The sequence below is a fragment of the Lichenostomus cassidix genome, chromosome 1, assembly GCF_008360975.1.
Source record: "Lichenostomus cassidix isolate B80296 chromosome 1, HeHo_3.0, whole genome shotgun sequence".
Classification (NCBI taxonomy): Eukaryota; Metazoa; Chordata; class Aves; order Passeriformes; family Meliphagidae; genus Lichenostomus; species Lichenostomus cassidix.
In genome coordinates, this window is record NC_139479.1 from 21,330,337 (window position 1) to 21,355,904 (window position 25,568).

The 25,568-nt window shown below is 33.9% G+C and overlaps 1 protein-coding gene across 8 annotated transcripts in view; it reads left to right on the top strand.

Annotated features, from left to right (window-relative positions):
• Positions 1-25,568, top strand: part of NLGN4X (neuroligin 4 X-linked) — a 161,559-nt gene that overhangs the window by 80,131 nt on the left and 55,860 nt on the right. For 6 of the 8 annotated variants that reach the window (XM_085052670.1, XM_085052660.1, XM_085052680.1 and 3 more), the window contains 2 exons: positions 12,871-12,930; positions 16,428-16,580. The exons of 1 other annotated variant lie outside the window; for it this stretch is intronic. In XM_085052670.1, coding sequence (XP_084908796.1) covers positions 12,871-12,930; positions 16,428-16,580 — 213 coding nt within the window. The remainder of the gene's footprint in view (positions 1-12,870; positions 12,931-16,427; positions 16,581-25,568) is intronic. One more of the 8 variants, XM_085052710.1, reaches the window with a different exon arrangement.

The window sequence follows — 25,568 nt, forward strand, 5'->3', positions numbered from 1 at the left end:
AAACAAATGAGGGAAAAAAAGAATCAAAGTCTTGTAAGGAAGAAGAACATCCCTTTAGAAAGCTCACCACTGTAAAGAAAAAGGATGGTGTCAAAGGATGCAATAACATGCAAAGGAAAGAAGGAAGGGTTGGAAGAAAATAATTTGTCGGCTGATGTCGGTTTCTTGGTGCGAAAATCTGAGAGCTACTCTTGAGAGAGGGAACATTATCAATTACTTTAATGATCTTGTTTGTACCATGTTGCTGATATTAATGGATTTGAAACCTGTTTTCAAAGGCAAGAGTCTGAATCACAAATTAAGGGTTGTTACTGGAATTGCTGCTTTTTACAAAAATCTGTAATAAGCTTCCAAGGGAAATTTATGTAGAGACCTGTGAAATGAGATACTAAAATGAAATGTGGTAAAGTCAATATGGGATAGAGAAGGGCAGTGCACTTTGATCATGAGGAAAATTATATCATCAGAGTTGAAATATGGATGACAGCAGGGGTTTATTTTGAAATGCTAAAATGTAGAAAGTTGTTTGCACTGAACTCTATATGCAGATTTTTCAGAATGTCCTATCATAGATATGTTGCAGGAATTATTGAACTGCCAAACCTAATGTGTCAAAGTTTTTAGAAAACATGCAAAATAAAACCACAGACCTCAGTAATAGTGGACATGCTTGGTTTTATGCAGCCAAGATTTTGATTGGCTTTCTGGGCTGCAAGCTCACATTGACATCTCATGTTCATCTTTTTCATCCACCAGTATTCCCAAGTCCATCTCTGCAGGGCTGCTCTCAGTCCATTCATTGCCGGTCTGTATAGATACTGGGGGATGTCCAGACCCAGGTGCAGGACCTTGCACTTGGCCTTGTTGAATTTCATGAAGTTCACACTGGCCTGACTAGGCCTGTGAATGTCATGAGGTTGAATTTCATGAGGTTCAAGCTTGCCAATGTCCCTCTGACTGGCATCCCTTCTCTTCCATGTGTCAACACAGCTCGGTGCTGTCTGCAAACTTGCTGAGGGTGCACTCAATCCCACTGTGTTGTTGGTAGAGATGTTAAGTAGTATTGGTCCCAATACAGGCTCTTGAGGGACACCACTGGTTACTGGTTTCCACTTGGACATTGAGCTGTTGACTATTTTTGTTAGCAGCCATGGAGACAATTCCTGATCAATCTAAATAGGCCTTCCATCAAATGTTTATCTCCCTAATATACCAGCAGGATTGTTGCAGAGAACCATATCAAAGACCTTGCAAAAACAGAGATAGATGACATTCATAGCTTTTCCATATAATAATCATGGAAGGGCACTGGATTAGTCAGGCATAATGTATTGACCATTTTCTTTTCCTTTCTCCACTTTCTGTGGCCAATTTTATCTGGTTTTACTGGTAAGAAGTAGGAAATTACCCACGGTGGTGCCTGAAAAGCAAAACACAATGCAAAGGACATTCTCAGCTTTTTCCTCTGTTGCTAAAGGATCCAGGCATGAAAGCCCAAAAAAGCATGGCAAATGTCACACAGACACACATGTACAACCACATACACGTGCAGTGGAGCTAACGAAATTTGCCTTTTGGCAGCTTTCCAGCTGAGGAACAACTACTACAAAAATCACCTTTCACCTTGTGCTTTTGTTCCTTTCAAATTATGCCTCAGGAGAAAAACACTTGGCAGAAATTGAGTGTTCTTTAGAGGGGAGGGGAGAGTTTAAAGGCATGGAGTAAGTTCACCTGCTATACCACGTGGCTTTTGTCAGGAGGCTTTGAACTTGGGCAGCAGGTTTGGCTGGTGCCAGGAGGAAACCCTGACAGATTTGATCACAGCAATCTTTTTTTGCTGTGTTTTTACATTTGATACTTTCTTCTTGTTGCTGTTAGTGGTAGGAAAGTTGGCTGTGGTGCCAGTATTTCTGATTTGTTCATTTCAGTGTATTTCAGTCCTGGTATGACTGACAGAGTAACAACAGCATACAGGCAGGTATAATTTATACTGATGTTGTGCCAATTTTACCTTCAGACAACCTCGCTAAATCACTTTGTCAGTGACCTTCAACACACTGAAGCTCTGTGGCTTATTTTCCTGAGCAAAACTGCCAATTATAGTTAATTTCCTCAAATAGATGGTAGGTGTTTTAAATTGTAAATTGCACTGATTGAGAAAAGGAAACATTCAGCTCTCTTCTACAGCTGAATACAAATGCAGAACTAATTTTTTTTTTCCCCGCAGGACTTGAAAGCACAAATCACAACAAATAACATCAGCACACTTACAATAATATTGCTTAAATAAATCAAAAGTAGAAAAACTTGACCTGTTCCTTTTCACAAGAGCTACTTAAATTTAGCCAAAGATGACTGGAATTCAATTTCTCAGAAGCAGTTGCATACATAAGCTGTATCATTTCACATATGATTCCATGTAGTTCATATATAACTCCCATTAAATGCAAAATTTAACTTACCTCTCTTCAGATGGAATAGTAAATCATATAAAATATTGATATTATATCATTCTTTAATATTGTATTGTATCAAATGGCACATGCCATGTAGTATCTACATCAAAAAGGGCTTATTAGCTGCTTTTAATTTCCTGCTTCTTTCATATAATTATAATTGACAAGCCACTGTTTTTCCTTTCCAAATTTTTAGTAAAGCACGAGCCCCAACACTGGAAGTACAAAATGTGAATTATGCTTGGAACATTGCAAAACTGAAAGCCAAAATGAGATATGAGTTCTCATTGAGTTTGTTCAAGAGCAAAAAGATTATTCCACTAGAACAGATATGTAATCCACAAATTATCCAAAACCAACTGATATTTTCAAGTAATGGAGTTTAAATGGATCAGATACTAGTGAGCTCAGTGCTCTGTTACTGAATTTTCAGTTTTAATCATGATTCTGACCAGCAGTTTTGAGACTAACTTAGTATAATTAATAATTATATTGCATGTATGAATCAAAATGGTCTTTGTTCAGCTTTGACAATGTAGATAAAACATCACAGATTCATAATATACTCATAACTAATCCTTGGAAGAGTTAAACTGTAAATAATACAGAATGCTGCAGGCATTGTCTGTGCTTTCCCCCTCCTCATCCCTCTTCCCTAATATTTTTGTGAAAACAAAAAAAATCTTAACAAGTTGATGGCAAAAAGGTATTGCAAGTTTTTTGGGATAAGGATACTAATTTCGGTTTGGAAAAGTCGTATACATTTTCAGTACTGAGTAATAATGAATAAAATGTTTACATTAACTTTATATTCAAGGTTCTATCTTAATTCCTATGCATCTGTTATTCAATTCTAGGGAAATTCTAGGGAAAATGTGCCCACACTATTTTGGGAAGTATTAGAATAATTAAATATTGATATTTCACATTACAAGGCTCTTCATCATATGCAACTTAGATCTGATTTTCCCAGAAATAGCTATAGTATATTCTATTCCATCTTTAAAGTTTAAACTCCTTTTATTAACAGCTTAAATGTTTGATAGTCTAATTGTTAAGTTGGTTTGGTATCATTAATTTCAGTAAGATTTAATACATTGTTGTTTGTAGATGAAAATGTCATTAAAATATAGTAGAGAAAAAAAACCTTGAAAGCATGCTATATTCTAAAACCAAGACAGCCAAACAAGCAAAAAAATCCTAAACCCACAAAAGTTTTTATCTCCTTTGGATGTCTCATATGCACCTCCTATTTACCTGTAACTAACACTTCCAAGATTTTCAGATAAAAATTAAGGTGTCAAAGATCCAGTAAACATCAAAATATCGTGCTAAACTATTATCTGTCACAATGGAATAAAACTGAAGTTTCTCAGCATCCACTGACATAACAAACACAGTTATTTCCTGAATTCTCCAAAGGCAACCACAAATTCATTCTTTAATTATTCAAAGTGAAAAATTAAATAGCTGCATCAAATGATTAGATGTATTCTTAAGAGGCTGTTATTCAGTTCAGAGCTTCCAGTGGTGCCTACAAATGTCCAAAGGGAGAAGTTGCACACAAAACTTCACCAGCACTCGTTAAATGCAGAGCATGTGCTTACATAGTTCAGTTGTCTGCAGAGAGGGCTCATTCACACCCATTTTAAATGGCACATAGGTACTTACCCCTTGTAGCTGTATTTGAAAGTTATCACCCTTTAGTTATAGGTACTATTCGGTCAATATCACTGAATCCTTTCTGCAAATTCTACCTGCCTAGATTAACTAGAATGTAGTTGCATCCAGGCTTGGGCATTTTGATTAATAATGAATGCTGAATCATGCCTTCTAATTTAGAAGTTGAGTACATTATTGGCAACCTTGTTTTAGTATACTCATCTTGCCAAAAACCTTTTGCCACTCTGCAGCTAGTTGCACTCAACCCACATCTTACACTCACTGATTCAACAGTGAGGTATTAATATACTCTGAACAAATTTTGTAGGGGGAAATTTTGCATCCTACAAGTTTATGGCCATGCCCCTCTGGCTTCTTGTCCACCTGTGCACAGCCAGAGCATGGGAAACTGAGGAGTCCTTAACATAGGGTAGGCATTACTCAGTAACAACTAAAACATCAGTGTGTTGTCAACATTATCTCATATTAAATTCAAAAAACCACACTGTACCAGTTACTATGAAAAAAATTAATTCTGTCCCAGCTGAAACCAGGAGACAGCTATACTACATTCACAGTTTACTAAGCGCATCACTTCAGCAGAAAAATGTCAGCTATTTGAGGTCACTGCTATGCTTTCATACTGACAGTGTTTGTCCTGATTCTTGCACAGAAAAATATGTGCTTCTGTCTGAATTAATTTATGTATATGATAGTTTTATAGTTTTAATTATTCTTTCATGATTAATTAGTAAGCATGGCAGGTTTATTCTGGTTCTCCATCAAATAAAGCAAATTCAGTTACACTGGAAGTGCAAGAAACACTCCCCTTATCTATTGGAGGTCACTGAAAGGATAGGTCTCACAATGCTCTCTTTCTTTACAGCCATTATGGATTGTTTTGTCAAAGCAATGTACCGTATTTAGAAGACTGTAAGGTCTAGTTATGGTGTAACTTGCATGACAAAAACCCTTATAAAAATTATTAGTGAATTTATGTGGATACCTCATTTCTGTTTTAGTCATGACTTCTCTAAAATAGTAATAATTTGACAAATACTAATATGAATAAAAGCAATATGTTAAATGTTAAATTCAATAGATTTAAAAATTAATATTATTGATAATTTTTATTCAAAGGAATTTTAGGGAGTAAAAAGTGTGCAAAAATGAAATAATGTGTGATGAAGTATAAGTTGTAATCTTTTTATAAATTATTTTCCAGGATGAATAAATACAATCTAAGTAAATGCAAATATTTTCAGAGAAAGAAATAATATTCAGGTGTGTTTCTTTCTGTAACTGTAATGTGTACAGTATAAATGTCAGTGTTTGTCTTCATCATAGAGCTATTTTTAACAATCTTCTTAGATTACATGGCTCACTTTCCAAAAATGAAGTATATAGGAAGCTGTGAAAACTTTGACAAAAAGGACAGAAATCTGATCTACATAATTTAGAGTTTTTTCTTTTATGTCTTTCTTTTATGTCTTACATGGAATAAGAGTATTTAGTATTCCATGTAATATTAAGTCTTACAGAGAATAATATCAACTAGCTGCTGAACAGACAATAGTATAATCAGTATGTAGACCATCGAAAACTTCATGTAAAAACATCTCTCCTGAGTAATAACTGTTGCTGCTATTTTTTGTAAGATCTTTTTGGTTCAAAATAGTGATCAGAATCACATATTATTTATAGAGATAATCTAAAGATCTTCCCTACACCAGAATCTGTGGGATATAATAATTTCTTCATTGAGTTGAATCCATATCAGCATAATGGTGAGGAATAAAGTTATAAGGAAAGGACCTCCCATATCAGTCACAGATCTAATAACTATGATTAAATCATAGTGAATAATTGTATTCACAACATTCCTACTTCTGTAAAGTGCTTCTAGTCTTTTGTAGAACTATATGGGACCCTATAGTCACTCTGTGTGACAGTTCGTTTATTCTGTTGCCTCGTATTAACTTGTTGAAAAATAAAACCTCATTGAAAGCATGGGAAACTGAGTGATGGAATGACTTAATGCACTTACTGTCATCCAGGAAAGCATCTTATGGGAGGACAGAATTTAGGGCATGGACTAGTCATTATTTGCCTCTTTATTTGTAAGAATAGCATTCAGCATACTGCCATGTGCAAAATATCATCCTACTTTCATTTTACATAGAACAGTTAATATCCAGAAAGATGCAAACATTTTTTTCGGAAAAAAAAGAGTTTGTGTTATCATTTTATTGAAAGTTATAGGCAACAGAGAATAAAAACCTGGAGTAATATAACAATTCCATATTTTTAATGTAATCCCTTTTTCAAACACAGAATTTTTCTTTTTCAATAGATTTTTTTATTGGTTCTCTAAATCTCTTTGCAAAAGCATGTGAAACAGCATTTTCTTTTTGAATTAATCCTCACTAATGCATGCAACACAAAACTGTAGGGATTTCAGCTGGTCTTCCTCACAGTCCATCCAATTTTGAGTAACACAGAGAACTGCCCTTTAATTCTCTTTTCTTGAAAAGAAACATTTCCTGGCTATATAACAACATCTATGTGTTTTCTCTGGAATCTCAGAAATTTTGTGTGTTTGTTGCAGCTGGAGTGATTAAGAAGATGATCAATTATGTTGCATGATCTGTAGTTAAGTGTTGCTGCTTTACAGAGCTAGCACTTGCAACCCAGATGGTTTTGTTTTGTTGTTATTAATGGCATTAGAATAATGGCTACTTTAATTATGTGTCTTCTGGTATTAAGTGATAATATAGGAATTAAAACAAAGCTAAACAGATTTCATTCAGGGAAGTTTAGGTAAATTTCTAAGCTTTCATTGTGTTTCACATAGAAAACTACCAAAACCAGCAGAAATCTAAGTCTTCATGTTATTAAGGAGCGAGATAGAAGACATCTAATTTATGGCTAATGACTGCATCATAATTATTAAACGTGGCTGTTTGCTGGAGTTATGCACACTCTTGATGGATTATAATTTAATTTTAACATGATTATGGGAAGGGAGTGCCAGAAAATAAAACTGGCTTCCTTCTGGAAGCCCATAAGAAAGTATAGAGTTTTACATGTACATTTATGTGTACATATTTGCATATATGTATACACCCACACACAGTTACACACATGTTTCCATTATTCACTAAGTAGTTAAGAATTAATGGTTATTTAAATCTAGCCGATATGTCTGTATTTTTCTTTCTTTGATTAAATGGACAGACTTCCATACAACAGGTATATAGATACATTGCCTACCTTTGTGATCCTTCCTAACATAGAGGATCCACAGTCAACTTCTAAGTCATTTTAACAAGCTGAAAATCTCAACAATCATTTTCATCCACTTCTATTTGAAGTGTCAGACGCCTCATTTGATCTTTCTTCAGCTGCCAAATTAGAATTTCTTGTTACAACTGTAAGCATAGCTGGACTGCCTTGGCCACAGGCATGAGCCAGGTACAATGTTATGACAGCCAAATTGCCCCACTCATAGACTCTTTTTTTTTGTACATGAAATGACTCAAGTCTTGCACACTAAGTGAGAATCAAAGTGAAGTTATCCCATGAGTCTTAGGACAAATGCAGAAAGGAAATTTCGCTTTCCTGATACTTTCTTGAGACTGTAATGAACTGTTGACTTGACCTGATTGTAAAATTATAATAGTTTTCATAGAATGGGAAAACAAGAGATTGTGAGTTCTATTAAAATGGCTGCATAAATAAGACATATCACTGAGGGAAAGACTATTAAATCCTGTATTAATCTGGTTTGAGCAGGAAATTTCCAGAAGGTTAAGCATGTTCTATTGAAACTGGGAGGTCATACAACTAATAATGTGCTGTGTGATTTCTGAAAACTGAGCCCTTTTCCAAAATTAAATGGGGTCAAAAGGTATACTATGTGACAGATGGAGTAATCGCATATAAAATGCAAAGAAATTGCATCAGCTTCAGCAGTTGTGAGTGATTTTTTGCTGCTATTAGAGGCTTCAGAGTGAATACCTAATATGCAAGCCTGGTAAACTGCGTGCATGGGACCAGCCTATATTACATATATGTGATTCATATTATCTGAATGGAGGAAGATGTAGCATAAATTGTGAATACAACTGGGACAACTTACAAAACCAGAAAATCTGTTTCTGAATGAGATTTTTATTCATTATGTGAAGGAAATGTGAGCCAGAGGACATGCTTCTGGCAGGGTGACTTCTTCATTTGTGATAGATGTATGCATGGCATTGAGAACAAATCTGGGAATACAAGGTGACTTTACATCCATAGATAAATGAAATCATCTACTTTTTAATAGTTTATTTACACACAGATCAATGTTTCAAAATCAGAAGCTTTTAGAGATGTTTGCTGAATCAGTGTTTACAACTGTATTGCTTATAGTGGTTCTTAGAGAGGAAAAAAAGTAGCCCACATGAAACCCTTCTTCATTATGAACATATTGACTAGCACTGTTTTCAAAATGGCTTATATATGCTTGTGTTATTCTCTGTCTGTAATATCCATAGACAGACAGATAGATAGGTAGATAGATAGATAGATAGATATGAAAAAGAAGCAGTTTTTGGCGGACAAAAATCCCTCACAAAAGAGGTTTGGCAGAGTTCAGTAATGCGTTGCGCCATGCTCTTTTCACTCAGCAGTGAATGGAATTTTTTGACAAATGAAAAGAGGTCACGTGGCCTTCAATATATGTGTTACAAAGTCACATCTTTTTCTAGTAGCTGTCATTGACTGTAAGATGTTTTTCTAAAACATGAACCTTTATACAAATTTCTTATTCAGTAGAGCAATGCTATCTACATACAGCATATTTAAGATATGTAATTAAACAGTTCCTAGCCTTTACTGTTTGGGAAAAAAGAAAAATTCCCATCCTATTTGCCTTTTGAAATCTTTTTCTTTGTTACTTTTCAGTATCATGAAAAGTGAAACACAAACCTGACAAACCAAGAACTCCAATCAAACACTTGGTTGCTCAATAGACATACTCAGGGAATTTAGTCTAATGCACTGGATCACCCCTGCTATCTGCCCTGCTCCCTTCTCTACTGCTTGGTCTTTGCTGTTAAAAATTACCATACATTCTTCATGTAGAATGAATGAGTAAACAATTCTTAGACTGCAGAAGGGCCAAATCCTATAATACAGTGATAATATTTACTTGGAGTATGTGATCTGAAGGTTAAAATTGTTGCTCCTGTGATTTGTTATAAGGGGAATATGAGATATGGGAAAAAAATTGCCCCAACACCAAACACTCACGAAAGAAGTCCCAAAGCAGAGGGAAGTGTTGATCTGTGGGACAATCAGCAGTTGCAGCAAGGGAATTCTTCTCAGCCATGGGAGTTTTTGAGTGATAATTCCGCTCAGTCTTCTAGATCAATGCAACCTTAAACTAACCTTATTTAGATTTTTCTCTCTGGATGAAATAGTATGTTTCTGAAAGCTTATGTATTTGAAAAATTCATATAATTCTTCTAAGCAATGCTCTTAAGTATCTTAAGTGGTTTTGGAGCTACTGAAATAATTCAAACAATAACATGACTGTTCTTCTCAGACAGTTTCACACTAGTAGTATTACCCACATGGCTATATCAAAAATATTGTAGCCAGCAGGACCAGGACACTGATGGTCCCCATGTACTTGGCACCGGTGAGACTACATCTCAAATCCTGTGTTCCTTTCTGGGCCCCTCACATTGAGATACTGGAGTGTTTTGTTGTTGAAGGACAGCAGAGGTGGTGAAGCATCTGGCCACAAGTCTGATGAGTAGCAACTGAGGGAGCTGGGGTTGTTTAACCTGAAGAAAATGAAGCTCAGGGGGCACTTTATCACTCACTGCAAATACCTGAAATGAGTTTGTAGACAAGTGAGGGTTGGTGTTTTTTTCCAAGTAACAAGGGGTAGGGTGAGAGGAAATGGCCTGAAGTTCCACCAGTGGGGTTTTAAATTGTATGTTGGTAAAAACTTCTTAGTGGGAAGGATGGTCAGGCATTAGAAGAGTCTGTCCAGGGAAGTCGTTGAGTCACCATCCCTGGAGGTATTTAAAAGACATAGATGTGGCACTTAGGGGCACAGTTGGACTTGATGATCTTTTTCAACTTTAATGATTACATGATTTTATTGCTAGTACCCATAGTGTGAAAAAAAAAATCCAATGTGATAGGAACACGGAAACCTGGTTTGAAAACTCACTGATGTAATCCACTTTATCAGATCTCAAAATGAATATAAAATCCTCTCAGACCCAAGAACTTAGTTACAAAACTGTATTCCAGTTGCCAGTAGATAAATGATTGTTTCACAAACTGTAGGAGAAATAGCATTTCCACTCACATTGTAATTAAATACATACTATGTTATAGTAATTTCTTTTGAAGATGGATTACAAAATGATATTTTAAATTTTTGAAAAATAAAAAAAAGAGAAATAAGGGGTGCTTCAAATACCACAGATAAGCTTATGTCACATACCTTGTTAGGTGATATTTATGTATTGTCACATCTAGTAGCATGGAGTGAGCACATTTTCTAAATTCTCGTTACACACTCATTTTGTTTTCAGAAGTACACTGAACCACAATCACATTGGAAAGCACATCGGAAAGAAAAATCCTTGCAATATTGATATTTGTATTGAAGATTTTGGGAGGAGATAATACCCAAACTAATTTGTTTGGGGACAATTACTTCTTTCACTCAAAAATACTTGAAATAAGGATTACAGTCCTAATAATTGTACATACAGCTTTTGTCTACAGACACTGATTTTGATATTTTTTAATTCATAAGAATGATATGTGGTAGTTGACTTTATATTTGGCATATGATGATCCTATTTTTTATCAAACAATTATAAAACTACATCCCTGGGGGAACCAGCATTGAAATTCCTTATGTGCATTCAAACTTGTGTCTATATGTATGCATTGCCTATTAATAATTATTTGCCATAATTTTTTTACATGAATCAAAAATAGTTAAATGGCAATGTAAGGAGTCTTAGTTTATTTAAGTACAAAATTAACTTTATTTGTGTATCACCCAAGAAAGTATTCAACCTTCATTGGGCTATAATTAAATTGGAACAATATTGAAAAATTACAAAACATGGATGGTAACTGAAATTATGAGCCTGTATATATTGCTTCTGAAAGAAATGAGAGATTAGAGAAAATTCATATTTCATTGGCAGTGATATTTTACCTAGTTAATTATATATTGGATATACATAATGAATCCACTCAACAAGTAAAGTAGTACAGAGAACCCAAAACCACATATATTAAAAATCTTAAATATTTCAGTAATAAAAGTAAAAATATTCTGTTTTACAATCATGGATTAAGATTTACTTGAACCCTTGAATTTTGAGGGATATAAATACAGTTAAAGAGTAGAATATAAATAGGAGAGTAAAAGGAGCTTTAGTTAAATATGATGTATCTGTGAAAAATGTAGACTTCATACATAAAGGAGTTAAAGTGTACTGTTCTTTATCAACATCTTGAAAATGCACTTCAAAATAAAGACAACTCAAGAAAATAATGGTTGGTTTGGTTAGACCATTTTATTTCTTTAGAAGTTTATAAATTATAAATTATAAATTGAGTTTCCTATTCGTGTTTCACTTCTTATCAAATGACTATTTACATTACAGAGGGCTACTTGCTACAGCAGTAAGCACAGTATCCTAGAATGCTGGGTGTAATGATAGCTTGGTGTTTCTTATGTTTTTAGTCAGAAAGCAGAAGTATTGCTGAAGGATAGGGATGGTGAAAACTAGGTTTATTTCCTCTTGCTCCCATAAGCATAGGCTATGACATGCATGAGCATGTGTTTGTGTGTGTGTGTGTGTGTGTGTGTGTACACCTCAAAAGTATTTTAAGAAAACATATTGTATACAAATTGAAATATATTCTTTACTAAATCTTCTAATAAATAAATGCAGGTTCTTTATTATGGTAAGTAAATGTTTTCAGTTAATTTCTAGGTCTTTCTAAAGAGCATGAAGTGTGGTGTATTTTGAAACAAGGCTGGTTTTGGACCAATTTCTTGTCTGAGATTGACTCAACGCTGTTTCACTTTTGTTTACGGTCTTGTTTTAAATATCTTTTTGCTCATATGGGAAGTAAGATTAAATTTTGAAGAGGTCTTTATGGTTTGTCTTGGTCCAGTCAAGTTGTGTAAAACTCAAATGATAATTTTATTTGCATTAGGTTCTTCAAAAATTCAGGCTGTGGCTAATTCTTAATAAATCCTAATGAGGATGAATAAAATGTTATCATTGGAGAAAGTAACTGAAAGCATTATTTCTTCAAGGTCACAGAACAGAATAAAACATTTCTTTTAAATGTAAATAAAACACAATTGCATTTCTTATATAAAAACATAATTTGGGGATTTTTTAATATACTTTTTTGGTTTATATTATTCTTTTTTAATAGCACATTAATTTGTTTTTTTGCAGAAATCACTTTTAACTAAAGTACTGCATTGTCACAGAATATGATACATTTTTTCAAATATTTTCAATTTGTTCTTCTTGACATTTTATGTTTATGTGCAGTTTGCATCTTTTTTTTTCAATTTCAAATATAACAGATTTTGACATTTTTGTTACATTTTTTGTACTAGTGGTTTTTTTATTTTTGAGAACCTGCTGGTTTTGAATTCTCTTTTTTCCCTTTATTCTCCTCCTCAATATGATCCCAGGAGCCAACACAAAGAAAAGCGCAGATGATATAACCAGTAATGATCGTGGTGAAGATGAAGGTATTTTTTGTTTTTTCAAAGCCTGACCCTGATGCATGAACATAAACTTTTCAATTTTTGTTATAATAATAATGACTATTGTTATTGTTATTGCTGTTATTTCAACATGATTTTTAGTCCCTTATTTGCAGAAGCTCACATCAGTGTGCTTCTTTATCTTCTTCTTTAGAATTTATTTTGATTGTTTTTCTTTTTAAAATCTAAATTAGCATATAGATGACTGCAGTTCCTCTGTGACATAGGTGTAAAGTTTATTCCTAAATATATGTGAAGTGAGTAACATAAATGTTATTTGAAACCACATATTTTTTCCCCCTCTATTCTTTCTTAGGTTGAGAAAATGGAATTTAGAAACATGCATGTGTTCTTTTCCCTCCTACACATTTTGTAAATTCACTTGTTTGAAATTCATGAAAAATCTCACATATATCCTTCCTTTCACTTCCACTGTTTCTCCAGTGCACATGCTGTACATTGATGCAGATGAATTGTGCTTTGTCTTTGCTATTTTTATTTACTTATCTGGTTTTTTTTTTCACACAGGATGTGGTTTATTTCAGGACACAAAAATAAAGGAAGCTGTTGATGTTGCTTTATTGTTTTTTTCCTGTAATCAGCTAGCCTCTGAGACACATTCATTCTGACTCTGACCACATTCCCACTGAAATCAGTAACAATCATTTTCATTGACTTCTTTCAAAGTTGGATTGGATTCCATGAAAGGAAATGCTAAAAGTTCACAGTGAAGAACCCCAAAAAAGTTTTAGATGGGAACACATTTTTTTCTTGCCTTGACACAACAAATCTGTTTAGGATTCACCAAAATAGAAAGAAGTCATGAAATCTTCCTCTATTCTCACCCTTCCTTTTTGTTAAAGTTACATTGTCAGTACATTTGTCTTCATGTATTTACCAAATAAGAAAAAAAACATTTTCAAATTAAATGAGAAGATAACAACCATGGGTAGTTTATTGGTCTGGCTTCAAAGCAATATGTTTATTAATTCTCTCATGCTTGGCCAGTCCAAAGTGTTATTCCATATCTTCTTTCCTGTTTTCTCCTATCTGACATAATTTCAAATTACTTTGAAATATATATGTCCTCTCTGTTTCCTGTAGAATCATACACACTGCAGTAAGGATACTATCACGTCTTTTCCTGGGAGTTCAGGTCTATTGTAGCTACACTGTCTATATATAAAATACCATAATAAAAACCTCAGGTTTTGATTCACTGGTTGCTCTCTACTCCACCACCTTCACTGCTGAATTACACTATTTCTTACAACACAAAAATGCTGTGCAAAGTACTTTAAAATTACACTGTTATTTTCTGATTATCACCTTCCTATTTCTGTGCAACATGTTTTTTTCAAATGCTGGTATTACTGTTTGTATACCCAATTCTGAAGTTATTTTTAGGCAAAGGACAAATAACAAGAAAAAACCAAAATTGCTTAAAAAATAAAGATAAATACTAGATTATGAACACATTATTATCCAGCCTTCTTTAAAAGTTATAAAATGTTAGGACTTCATGATTAACAGGGGTATCCACTTTATATCTAAGCACATAAAGCATCAAGATAATTTCCTTAATGTTGAAGATAATCATGTTGCCATTGAAAGGAAAGAGGAAACCTTCTATTGATTTCAGCAGTGAAAGATTCAACCCTAAGGTAGAACAAGGTAATATGAAAAATTAAATAAGAAAAATTCTGCTATGAGACTTTGGGGAGAGAAGGGAAAGGGAATTCAGCAACACAAATGAAAATAATTGCTACTTTCAATTTTTTTGAGGACTTCTCCGTGCCTTCAGAGAAGAAGCATTTTTATGTACTTTGCTGAAAATGATGATAATAAAAAAAATAGAACCAATAGAACGCACCTCATTGCTTTATATGACCTGTTTAGTGGCTGTACTACTCCTAAAGTCACAACAATTAAAAAGATCTTATCACAAAAACCTTTGTTCTGCTGCACAAGTAAAACACTTAAAATACAACAATTCTGTATCTTTTAATGTAAAAGAGACAGATTCAAAGACAAGCCTTAAACTCTGACAAGTAAACAGGTGTACACTGCAGTGTGGACATTCCTGCACTCAGCTGGAAACTTGTGATATTTAAGGTAGTGTATTACACATGAGTAATACAAACATTGGACACAGGAACATGAAAGTCAAAATTTACTTTTAAATATTCTCTAATTAGTTCCACAAATATAAACCATTAAATATTTGGTACTTCATTTCTGATCATATTTTTTGTGTCTCACAGTATTTCCTAATAAACCTGAGGGGAGGGAAGAGGTTTGGAAGGCTTTCAAACCCAGATCCTTCACCTGTAGGTGTTTAGCTCAGCTCTTTCTTTGTCTGCCTCCTTTCTCCACTCTTCAATATATGCCTACCCAAAGGATGTTTTTCAAAATCTGGTTCAATAATCAGAGACTCTGAATTTCCTTGTATGTTGTGCTACATACTTGAAAGAAGTGCTCTGATTCCATGCAGATACACTGAATTATTTGTAAAAGATTTGTATATCTAATGGCAGCTTGCTGAATTGCCCTCTGTAAAGGAGCTTAGCCTCTCCACCCACTGTTTTTGTAGAGAACATAAGTTCCAAATTTAGATGTTCTGAATCACCTCTGGCATCAGGAGCCTAACTTGTCAGGTTAATCTGGTCCTAAATATACCTCAGTCATTGATTAGCGCATTTTTGATAACGCACTATGAAATAATTAATATAAATGTCAATTAACTTTCTTTTAGAAATAAAGACCCAGCTGTTTACCGGTTTAAAAGTAGTCAGGAATTTTCTGCATATACAATAGATCAGCGATACCATTAACTCAAGGCTCTTCTTTGAGGTTTAGTTGCTACCATGACTAGGAAAGCAAAAGACATCATTTGATTTAAATACAAAAAAAATCTGGGCCATGAATTCACATAAATCCTCTCTGTATGTTAACCGCTAGGCTGTTTAAAAGCAGAAACAGTCTACTATGTTTTGTTCTACCAGAACAATTAGATTTTTTGATATTATCTCTTACTGAACTATTGGGAATATAATTTCAATAATTATGTCCCATGAGAAATGGGAAAGTATGCATCATTACTATAATTTTATTATTAGATGCACAGATATTCTAAATTGACATATATTTGAATCAGAGTATTCTAAAAAAATACAAGATTATTCCATAATTTGATTCTTTAGGCTTTAAGACATTTCTGTTAAAATTCAATTTCTTGTAATGCTGAACACATTTCAAGTGTAGTGAGACCAATTTTGAGGAAATAGTATTTGAAATTTGAAATTATAAATATTAGGCTTGTAGGCTGATCCTGAACTGTGTAAGCTAGCTGGTTAAAGTGGTGGTGACATTGAAAACACAGGATGTTAATAAGAATTTTTTAACACTGTTAAAAATTACTAATGCCATTTTTCTTATGTTTTTATTACTTTATTGTGTTTTCCTTACTTGAATTTTTTCAGACATTCATGATCAGAACAGCAAGAAGCCCGTTATGGTCTACATCCATGGTGGATCTTACATGGAGGGTACTGGAAATATGATTGATGGCAGCATTCTCGCCAGTTATGGAAATGTCATTGTTGTCACTATCAATTACAGGCTGGGGGTGTTAGGTAAGTGACTCTTTTCTTCATAGAAATATTTGCACAGAACTATTTGATTGCTGAATTTTTCCATTGATTGATCATAGTTCTTTAGCTCAGTTTTTATTTTAAACCAGACCATTCCCGATGATGGATTTTGAATTCTCTCCTTTTTTTTATGGAAACTGGGCTAGACTACATTATTTTTTACAGCTGCCTTCACCTTTGAGAGAAATGACTGGAAATGTATAATGTTTTGAGAACTTGCATCTTTTTCCTACTCAAATAATTTATATTCCATGTTAAAAAAAAAAAAAAGAAGAAAGTTAATCAAGAATGAGTCCTCACAATGTTAAAACCATTGGGAACAGTAGGAAGAAGGAAAATGTTCCTATTTGTCTGTATTTATTATTTTTGTGTGGAAATTATATTTTAGAGATACATACAAAAAATAAAAGGCTGTATACACTGATGGAATTTGTGTTGCAGGTAATAGGCAATCAAGAGGGTTCAAGCAGTACAGTGAAATTATCTTCAAAAATATAAGAATCTCCATAATAGTGAATTATAATATTGATAGAAATTAATATTTCTGTCTTTAAAACTGAAAAAATAGCCACATTGTTTTGACATTATAAATATTCCTTTTTCATCACTAGACTGAATAACAAAATAACCTTAGATTCATGCCTTCTCTGTTATTCCAGTTCCTGGATATTAGCATGTATCAAACTTTTGTCCAAAATAAGGTTTATTCATTTATTGAAGTTCCACTTTTCCATAGAAAAATAAAATTTAAAAAAGGGCAGATAATGTCAGACATTAGAAATATTTGTTATTTTAATGAAAAAGATTATAGTTTGTATAGAATAGTATGCACAATGCTCAAATACTCAGCTTTCTGGCATTTTAGATCCACAAGGTAAGGTACAGTAATCTTGTTTGTGTGTCTTTTTACAAGGATTTGTGATCTTGTTTATCTTAATACCAAAGCTTATCTATATTCATGGCATGTACTACTTTGGAACACAGAAGACTTCTTTTGCTGAGTTATCTGTTCATGTGGTTCATGTGTTTCAACAACTTTATAGTTCATCAGAGTACTGAGAATCTTTTTTCTTGTCCCTGGTTTTGAGTCTTCTTTAAATACAAAAGAGCATTTTTTCTATGATGGAAGCAGATTTAAATGTAAAGCCAGAAACATAAAAAGATATATTGGTTTATTTATGCATGCAGTCTTGGTATTCAGAAACATGCCAAAAGAAAAAAAAGGACAAAAAAAGGAGGAAGAACTCAAGACACACAAAAAATGAATTGTTGCTTTTGTTGTTGTCAAACAAAGTGTATACCCAGAAACTTAATAGTAGTTATTTATCTGTAAAAAAGGTTGTTTATTGGAACTCTTAAAAGGTGTTCTCTTGGTTTCTTAAAACTAACATTGTTGAAGCATAAAGAAGTGGTATTTCAATGTTTAAAATGCAGTTTAAAATGTTTCATTGTCCATCTGTATCATATAAATCTAAAAGGAAAAGCGCAATATTTGCATTGATGATCTATTTAATATATTTATATTGAAAACAAACAAAATAGAAGAAAGAGTCAGAATGCTATTTTTTTAAATTGTGGCATTCAAGAAAAAAGGCACAATACAGAGGCGTTTGTATGAGAAACAGAAAAATAATAATCGACTGGATTTAAATGGATTAGGAAAAATATGGTGTTATATTTGACATTAAATTTTGCTTCTCAGCAGTGGCAAATGTAACTTTCAAGACTCTGTGGAATTTATTCTTTGTTACAAAAGTATGTTTGAATTAGAAAAATAGAAGATAGTCAGAAAATGTGTACACAGTTAAAAATTAGAGGAATTGTGTTTTATGAACATATTTATGTTTTTTCTTCCTGGGTGAAATGTAAATGTGATTATCGAGAAACTAATTAGGTTCTGCCTGGACATTGGAAGATACTAGGTGAATTCCATGTATTTTCAACTTGCTTCATAAGTTAAAAAAAAACAAAAACCACAAATTTTTCCAGAAAAACAACCATGTGGAAAACAAGCATGACTATTCATAAAGTTAAAAAGTAGTGTCATTGTTATGACATACAGTTTAAAGAGTAACAGTATTTGTATCCATTTCTTCTAGTCTGGATTATTGAAGGTCATTTTTCTGTAAATCTTGTGTGTTTCAATTTCATTGGATTTGTAAGTGCATACAAAAAGTAACATACAAACCTGTTGTTAATGACAGAGATGTGTGATTTTTCCATCGTGGGTACAGGACCTTGCACTTGGCAACGTATCTGTAAAAGCCTTTCTTGTCAGTCTTCGTATTCCTAGCCAAATTCAACTCCACCTGTGCCTTAGCTTTTCTGGTCCCGTCCCTACACATCTGGACAGTACTTTTATCTTCTTCCTAGGATAAATGTCCCTGGTTCCACTGCCCCAAAGTATGGCTATAACTGAGAAACTGAAAATTCTGGTGTAAAGTTAATGAAAAGACAGACATCTGAGTCAGAAAAAAGCCCCTTTTTTAATGTAGCTGTAACATGGTGACACTTAGGGTTATAAAACATTTTAAGTGAATGATAGAGACAAGTATCTTCATCTCTATCATTTCTCCTTGCGTCTGGCTAAAATATAAGTCTTTAGATTTTGAACTGAACAATATCTATCTGTAACTCCAGAATACTCCCTCTCTTAGGGCTGCAGAGATGCTCTGGGAATAATGTCTTCCTCTCTCTCTCTAGGTAGCAAACATGACAAAAGAGCAGACAGATGGGCCCAAGACTTCCCAACTTTTTAATTATCTCTCTCTTTCCTTTGAATTCTAGATTTTCCTGTAATTTCTAGATCCCCAAGAATGCATGCAGCAATAATATGGGTTGTTGTTTTTTAGAAGGCCGTATTTCCCCTTTGAGTATAAATTTGCATTTATCAAAATGTATTTCATGGATGGAATACTTTTGGGACAAGAAAATACAAAGATTTGCATTTTCCTTCTACTTATTGTAGTGGGCACTATTTCAGAACTGGAGTGCTGTGGTGCTGTGTTTTACTACTTGTGTTCTTCAAGGCCTGTGGGGATCCTTCCTCTGCCCAGCTAGGCAGTTCCTGCTTCTACTCATACCTCACTGTAATGATGACTGAAGATACGACTGGAGCTAGAGGAAATTGCTAAATTGCCCCAGTGTAAGGCAGTGCTCCTTTATATTGAAAAATTCAATATTGTAAAACACAGAAGTACTAAATCCTGTGGTGGTCCCCACCCTACACCACGTGCTTTGAGCATTGTGTAGAATGATAGTATTTTTTTATAATACATTTAAGTTTTCAAAAGCTGAGTTGAGTTATTTAATAGAAATAATAGAAATTCATCAGAGTGGGAGGGAAAACAGATACCCTAACTCAAAGTATGTTCTAGTATTACAAAAAATTGAATTGTTTGAATGACCTGACTCACTCAATCCAGGTACTGCTCAATTCCTCTTTATTATCTACGTTCTTAGTCTTTGTGGATATGCTTTTAGAAGTAGCAACATCTTTCAAATACAGCTAAAAACACTCTTTTAGTGCCTTTTTCAGGATTATGTTGGCAGGATAAATACAAGAGAGGGATGTGTAGTATTGTTTTACAGTGACATGACCTAAATCATCTGTTTAATGGTGAGATTTCAATATGCTGAATCTCTGTTTAGCTAGTAATCAAAGAGTAAATCTGACAACTCACTCTCCCTAAAAAAAACAAACAATCTAAAACCAAAGAAAAACCTCAAAATAATAAAATCCAAGCCCTAATATTTTTATGCAGTTAAATTTAATCACAGTGTTATACATTTTTAACAAAAAAAGTTTAATCAATCTTCAAAAAAACTACCTTATTCAAAGAGGAATGTTCTTGTGTGAGCTATTAAAGACAAAACCAGAACTAGTTCCTGGAAATATGAATCAGGCATTTGGAAGCCAGAATCTTATTACAGAAAAATGGGAAATGCAAAACCTGAGATGAATTCTAGAAATATGAATGAGGTATTTTGGAAGGCAGAGCTAAATGAAACATCTACTGCAGTAAAATGAGACACACTTAGAGTTCAGAATGGTAAAATTGACAGCATTTCCAAGACCCCTTGCAATTTAACATTTTCTTCCTCTTGGAATTCCAAATCATGTAGATAAGAATAGACTGTCTCTCATCTATCTGCCTTTTTGGCAGTAAGCATCCATTTTAAGTACTCTGTCTGAAAAGAGTGGACTTCCTTTTAGCAGAAATTATATCCCCATGCAATTATAGTCTCTGTAAGTAATCATGTTAGACAGTGCAATATAAATCAAGTTTACAAGGAGGCTCCATGCATCTTCAAGTTGCTGAGAACCTTAGCCTGTTTTATTTCACTGAGTACCTGTTGTGCAAGTTAAAACACTGAAAAAGTGCATGTTGTAAATGAACTGCTTAGGATTTGACCGACCACTCTAGGTCTCTTCTAGCTGAGCAACGTTCAGTTCTATTCTATTCTATTCAGCAGTAATCAAATCAAGCAAGCAGTATATGACTTCATGGGCCAGGATTTTGTGTACAATACTCTACCAGGCATTGAACTTTGTCTTCAGTAGTGTAATTGTTGTACAGAATTACTCTGTATTTTAAATTTTGATGTCCAGATGTCTGTTCCCTTTGTGCCTCTGGACATCTCTTTTCTACTGCCAGTGTGTGTGATTCCACTAGTACAGGAGACTTAAAGGTGGTCTCCTGATAGAAAAAGCCAGAGGTAGTACAACATGGGAATGACCCAGGAGCTGGAGTGTGCTAAGTAAATCAATGTCATGCTTACACAAGAAAGGAGGTTTATTTAAACTCATTAAGTTTATTGTGATTGTTTCCATTTTTGAAGCCAATACAAACCACTACATTCCCTCACCTACAACTCTTAGCTTCATGCAGAATTTCTGGCTAGTTTTGTCCCTGGCCTTCTCAGCTGGCTAATAATTGTGTTAGGTAATGTTTTTCAAAGCTGATTTTCTAGTTCAGTGTAACTTCTACATTCTCAGAATGACAGCTGTTAATCCCACTGCTATCAATGTATTTTTTCAGACATTGCAATTTTCATCTTTAATTCTTTTGGTTTTTGTTTGTTTTTTGTAAACCTGATGTTTTTCTCATATTTTAAATCTATTATGACAGTCACAGAAATTGTATTTGTGCAAATGCAGCTCATATGATCTATTCATATACCATTGGGTTTGTACTGTTCCATTTCAAACATCAGAAGCAGCAAGTACTTAAGTGTCATCAGAAGCTATGTGTTCATTCATATAGTTTCTAAAATTAGACATACTGATTGTTGAAATGTAATTGTCAAAAGTGGAATTTAGAAAGAAACTTTTGACAGAGAGGTCCTTTTACCTAAATGCAACAAAATCCACTTCCTTCAGTGGATGGATTGATGGATTGACCCAGTTGACTAAGCTAGTAGAGCATGGTGTTCTAATTTTTATCATAGCCTATATAGTAAAACGGAACAAAAAGCTACAAGACAATGTAAAAGAACCTTTTTGGCCTGATCTGTGAGCCAGTTACTCACCCAATGTAATGATGTGTTTATCCAGCTGTGTTCTGGACATTTTATCCAGAAAGATACTGTAAGAGACACGCTTTTAATACTATTATGAAGATTCTGAAGACTAAAAGAAAGGCATGTTAAATCTATGATTTTGTAGGAAACAATATTCTACACAGATATTAGAAGGAAAAAAAAAAACAAACAGAAAGTGTAACTTAATCTAACCATCCCCTAGAAATGAGCCTGTTAACATACTCAGAATGGCAAAAGTGTGTGTGTGGAGTAAATATCTTTATGATGCTCACAGGGAGAAAGGGGAGCATCCTGGAGTGCTAAAAGACTTAAAAGTTGCGTGATTGCGCCAGCTCTTGGAAGGATAGCACAAAATAAATGCATTTTTTTCCTGATTTTTTCATACCTCCCATATAATTCCTTGCAATTACATCCTGGCAGATGCTGAAGGATCAAAATATGTTTACTGTTTTACAATACCTATTCACAAAGTATATGAATATACAGGAGAGAGAGCTAAAAACTGCTTCCGGTGTGGTTTTGGAGTTTCCATTTTAGAACAGACTGATTTTTTTTTTCTTTAATAGCTCCAAAAGCCTCTGTAAAGTATCTGAGAATATTGGATGAATAAAGCTTTTCTGGTGATGGATGTTAAGTGCATTCTTCAATAGATATATTCAGGTAAAGGTTAGCAGCTGAGAAAGGCCATCCATTTTCATCTTTTCACTTCTGCTTTCTAATTGAAAATGATGATTTCCATTTAGGAAACCAAAATAATGTGTTCTTTTGGCTTCCATTAGTGCCAAGTCTCCTGTGATAGCATTTGTTCATTTAAAGATTACTAGGAGAATGCATAGCAGTACAGGATGTAATAAAATTACTGTTGAAAAAGTGAGAAGATAAAAAGGGTGTAAGAATTTTCCATTTTTTACTCCCCGTTTCTCACACCATCTGTGGATTGTATTGTGTATGTTTCCTAAAACTAAGTACCCTCACTTTGGGATCTGGGAAAAGGTAAAATAAATGCTTGTACTTTAGTAGAATTTGAGAGACAAGAATAAAACCATAATGTATCTAAGTTTCTTCACTCATACTATCTTAATGTGCATAAAGTCAGATGTTAGACATGTAAAGAAACAAAACCGCTTTCTGTAAGTATAATGAGTAAGTGTATGTTTTCATTTCTGCTATAAATCTTAAATCAATGTTTAATATTTACTCAGGTGTATGACTCTTTTTGAAACAATTTCTGAAGTATGATTTTTTCACATTTCACTTGTGTTCCATGTAAAACAAGTTATATCTGATTGTAAATATTTCTGTGAAAATATTTCCACATTTTAATAGCAAGTAGGTACCTAAATGCCTTATGTCTCTGTTGTAATCTCATCCATAATGACTAGTTGAGTTTCTATCAGAAAATATTTCAGCCAAGTAAAAAGGTAACAAATAATACATGGATTTACACAGATTTTTTAGCCCACAACCAAGTACCACACTGAGACTAATTAATCCTGGCGAAAATTCAATGCCTTTATACTTTCAGTGGGATTGCATTAGTCCCCAGCAAGATATAATTAGTGAAACTTTTCTTCTGTTGAGAATCTTTTAGGGAGAAATACTGCCATTAAAGATTAATACTTTTGGCACAGATGACTTAGTTACTGTAAACTTCTAGGAGATTTGACTGTAAAGCTTCTTAACTTCTGTATCATTTTGCTTTTATCATAAAGTATTGACAGTTCCTGTAACTGGATAAAGGGGAAACAAACCAAACCAGCAACTAAAAAAAATCTCACACTCTCTATCTCTCATTTTTATTTTACTGCGGGAAGTAGGAGGACTCAAACACACATTCTGGCCTAGATTCTTAATTGATTTTAATCAAGGACTTGGATTAGTCCTTGATAAAAATACAAGGAATTCAGTTCTGAATATCCTTGAATAAAGGGTAGCTTACAGATGTTGTACTCCCAAAATAGAAGAGAGAACAAGCTATGACTCATAAGGTCCTAATTTCATCTTTACTCTTCCCTTGCTCTTGGGAGAAATTACATTTCTTCAATTGATGACTTCTCAAAGAAGCAAAAGATTTTTCTTTTCTGCTAATGTGGATTACAGATTGACAAAAAAAAAATCTGGTTTTTTCATAGTAGTAAAATGCTGGCAGAATAATTGCTTTTTTTCTATACAATCACAACCAGGATCTCATGGCTCTTTGTACCTGCTTATATATATGCTCATAGTCTCTAAAATGCTAGACTCAAGACTGTTTCTTTCAGAAATGGTCTTATCTTCATTTTCAAATGCTGTAAATCTATTTTAAAGAAAGAACATTTCAATCACTTATCTTGGTGCATGGAAGTTTCTGCTGTTTTTCAGAAGTGCAGAATTTAAATTATGTGGTTATTTTATGAGGAAAGAAAACGAGGCCTTTGTGAAAAACCTATGCTGTCAGATACTGGAGCCTTGACACCAGCTTTGATGCTGTCCTCTGGATGGATGCAAGGATCTTCACATTCGTCTTAAATCATGGGGTCCAGAACTGTATGGTACTCAAGGTGAGGCAGAATAAAGTGGCAGAATAAACTTTCCATTTTGAGCTGCTGATAATGCACCCCAGGATGAGGTTTGCCCTCTTGTCTGCCTGGGTGCCCTGCTGACTCCTTCTGAGCCTGCTGCTGACCAGCAGCCCCAGATCCCTTTCTGCAGGGCTGCTCTCCAGCTGCTCCCAATATATAGCTGGCTTTTTTTCTTGTGATTGTAGTCAAAGCTCAATTGAAATGCAAGCTACTGACTTCTTCCTAGAACCTATTTAAGCCAGCTAGTCATGCCCATGGCTGATAAGAGAGAATTAAATCCAGCTAGACTTCTACTTTTCAATAGGTATCAATAAGTTTTCAGTAAGTTTATCTCTTAAGCACCTGTAAAAATAAAAAAATAAGGTTATTTAATAAAACTCTATCTCCATAAGCAATATTTTTTATTAGAAATGCTTTGCCCCTCTTATGACCTTCATTGAGGATATGTACATGGACAACACTTATGAGAAAATATTCCAGGGATTTACTTCAAATACAGTCTTCTGAAAGAGAAACTTCATGGCAAAGAAAAAAATCCATTGTGTATGTCTGCTAAAATAGCACAGACCTTGGAGTAGTGTTTCTTCTTCATAACTGCATTCAATATATTCAATAACCTGTGGGGCAGATTTTTCTAATATTCATGATAAAATCCTCATGCTGTTTAAATCAACAGAACTTTTACCTTTCAGTTTAAGGTATCCAGTTTTCACCTTCAGATTGTTTTCCTTCAAATGCAACATCTTCTCTTATTGCAGAGAAGGTCTTCTTTTTATTTTAATAACTTGAGTCTGTCATTTGCAAAGATCATAACAGGAAGCAAATCACTCCAACAAAGAAGTATCTCAGTCTGGTAATCAGTTAG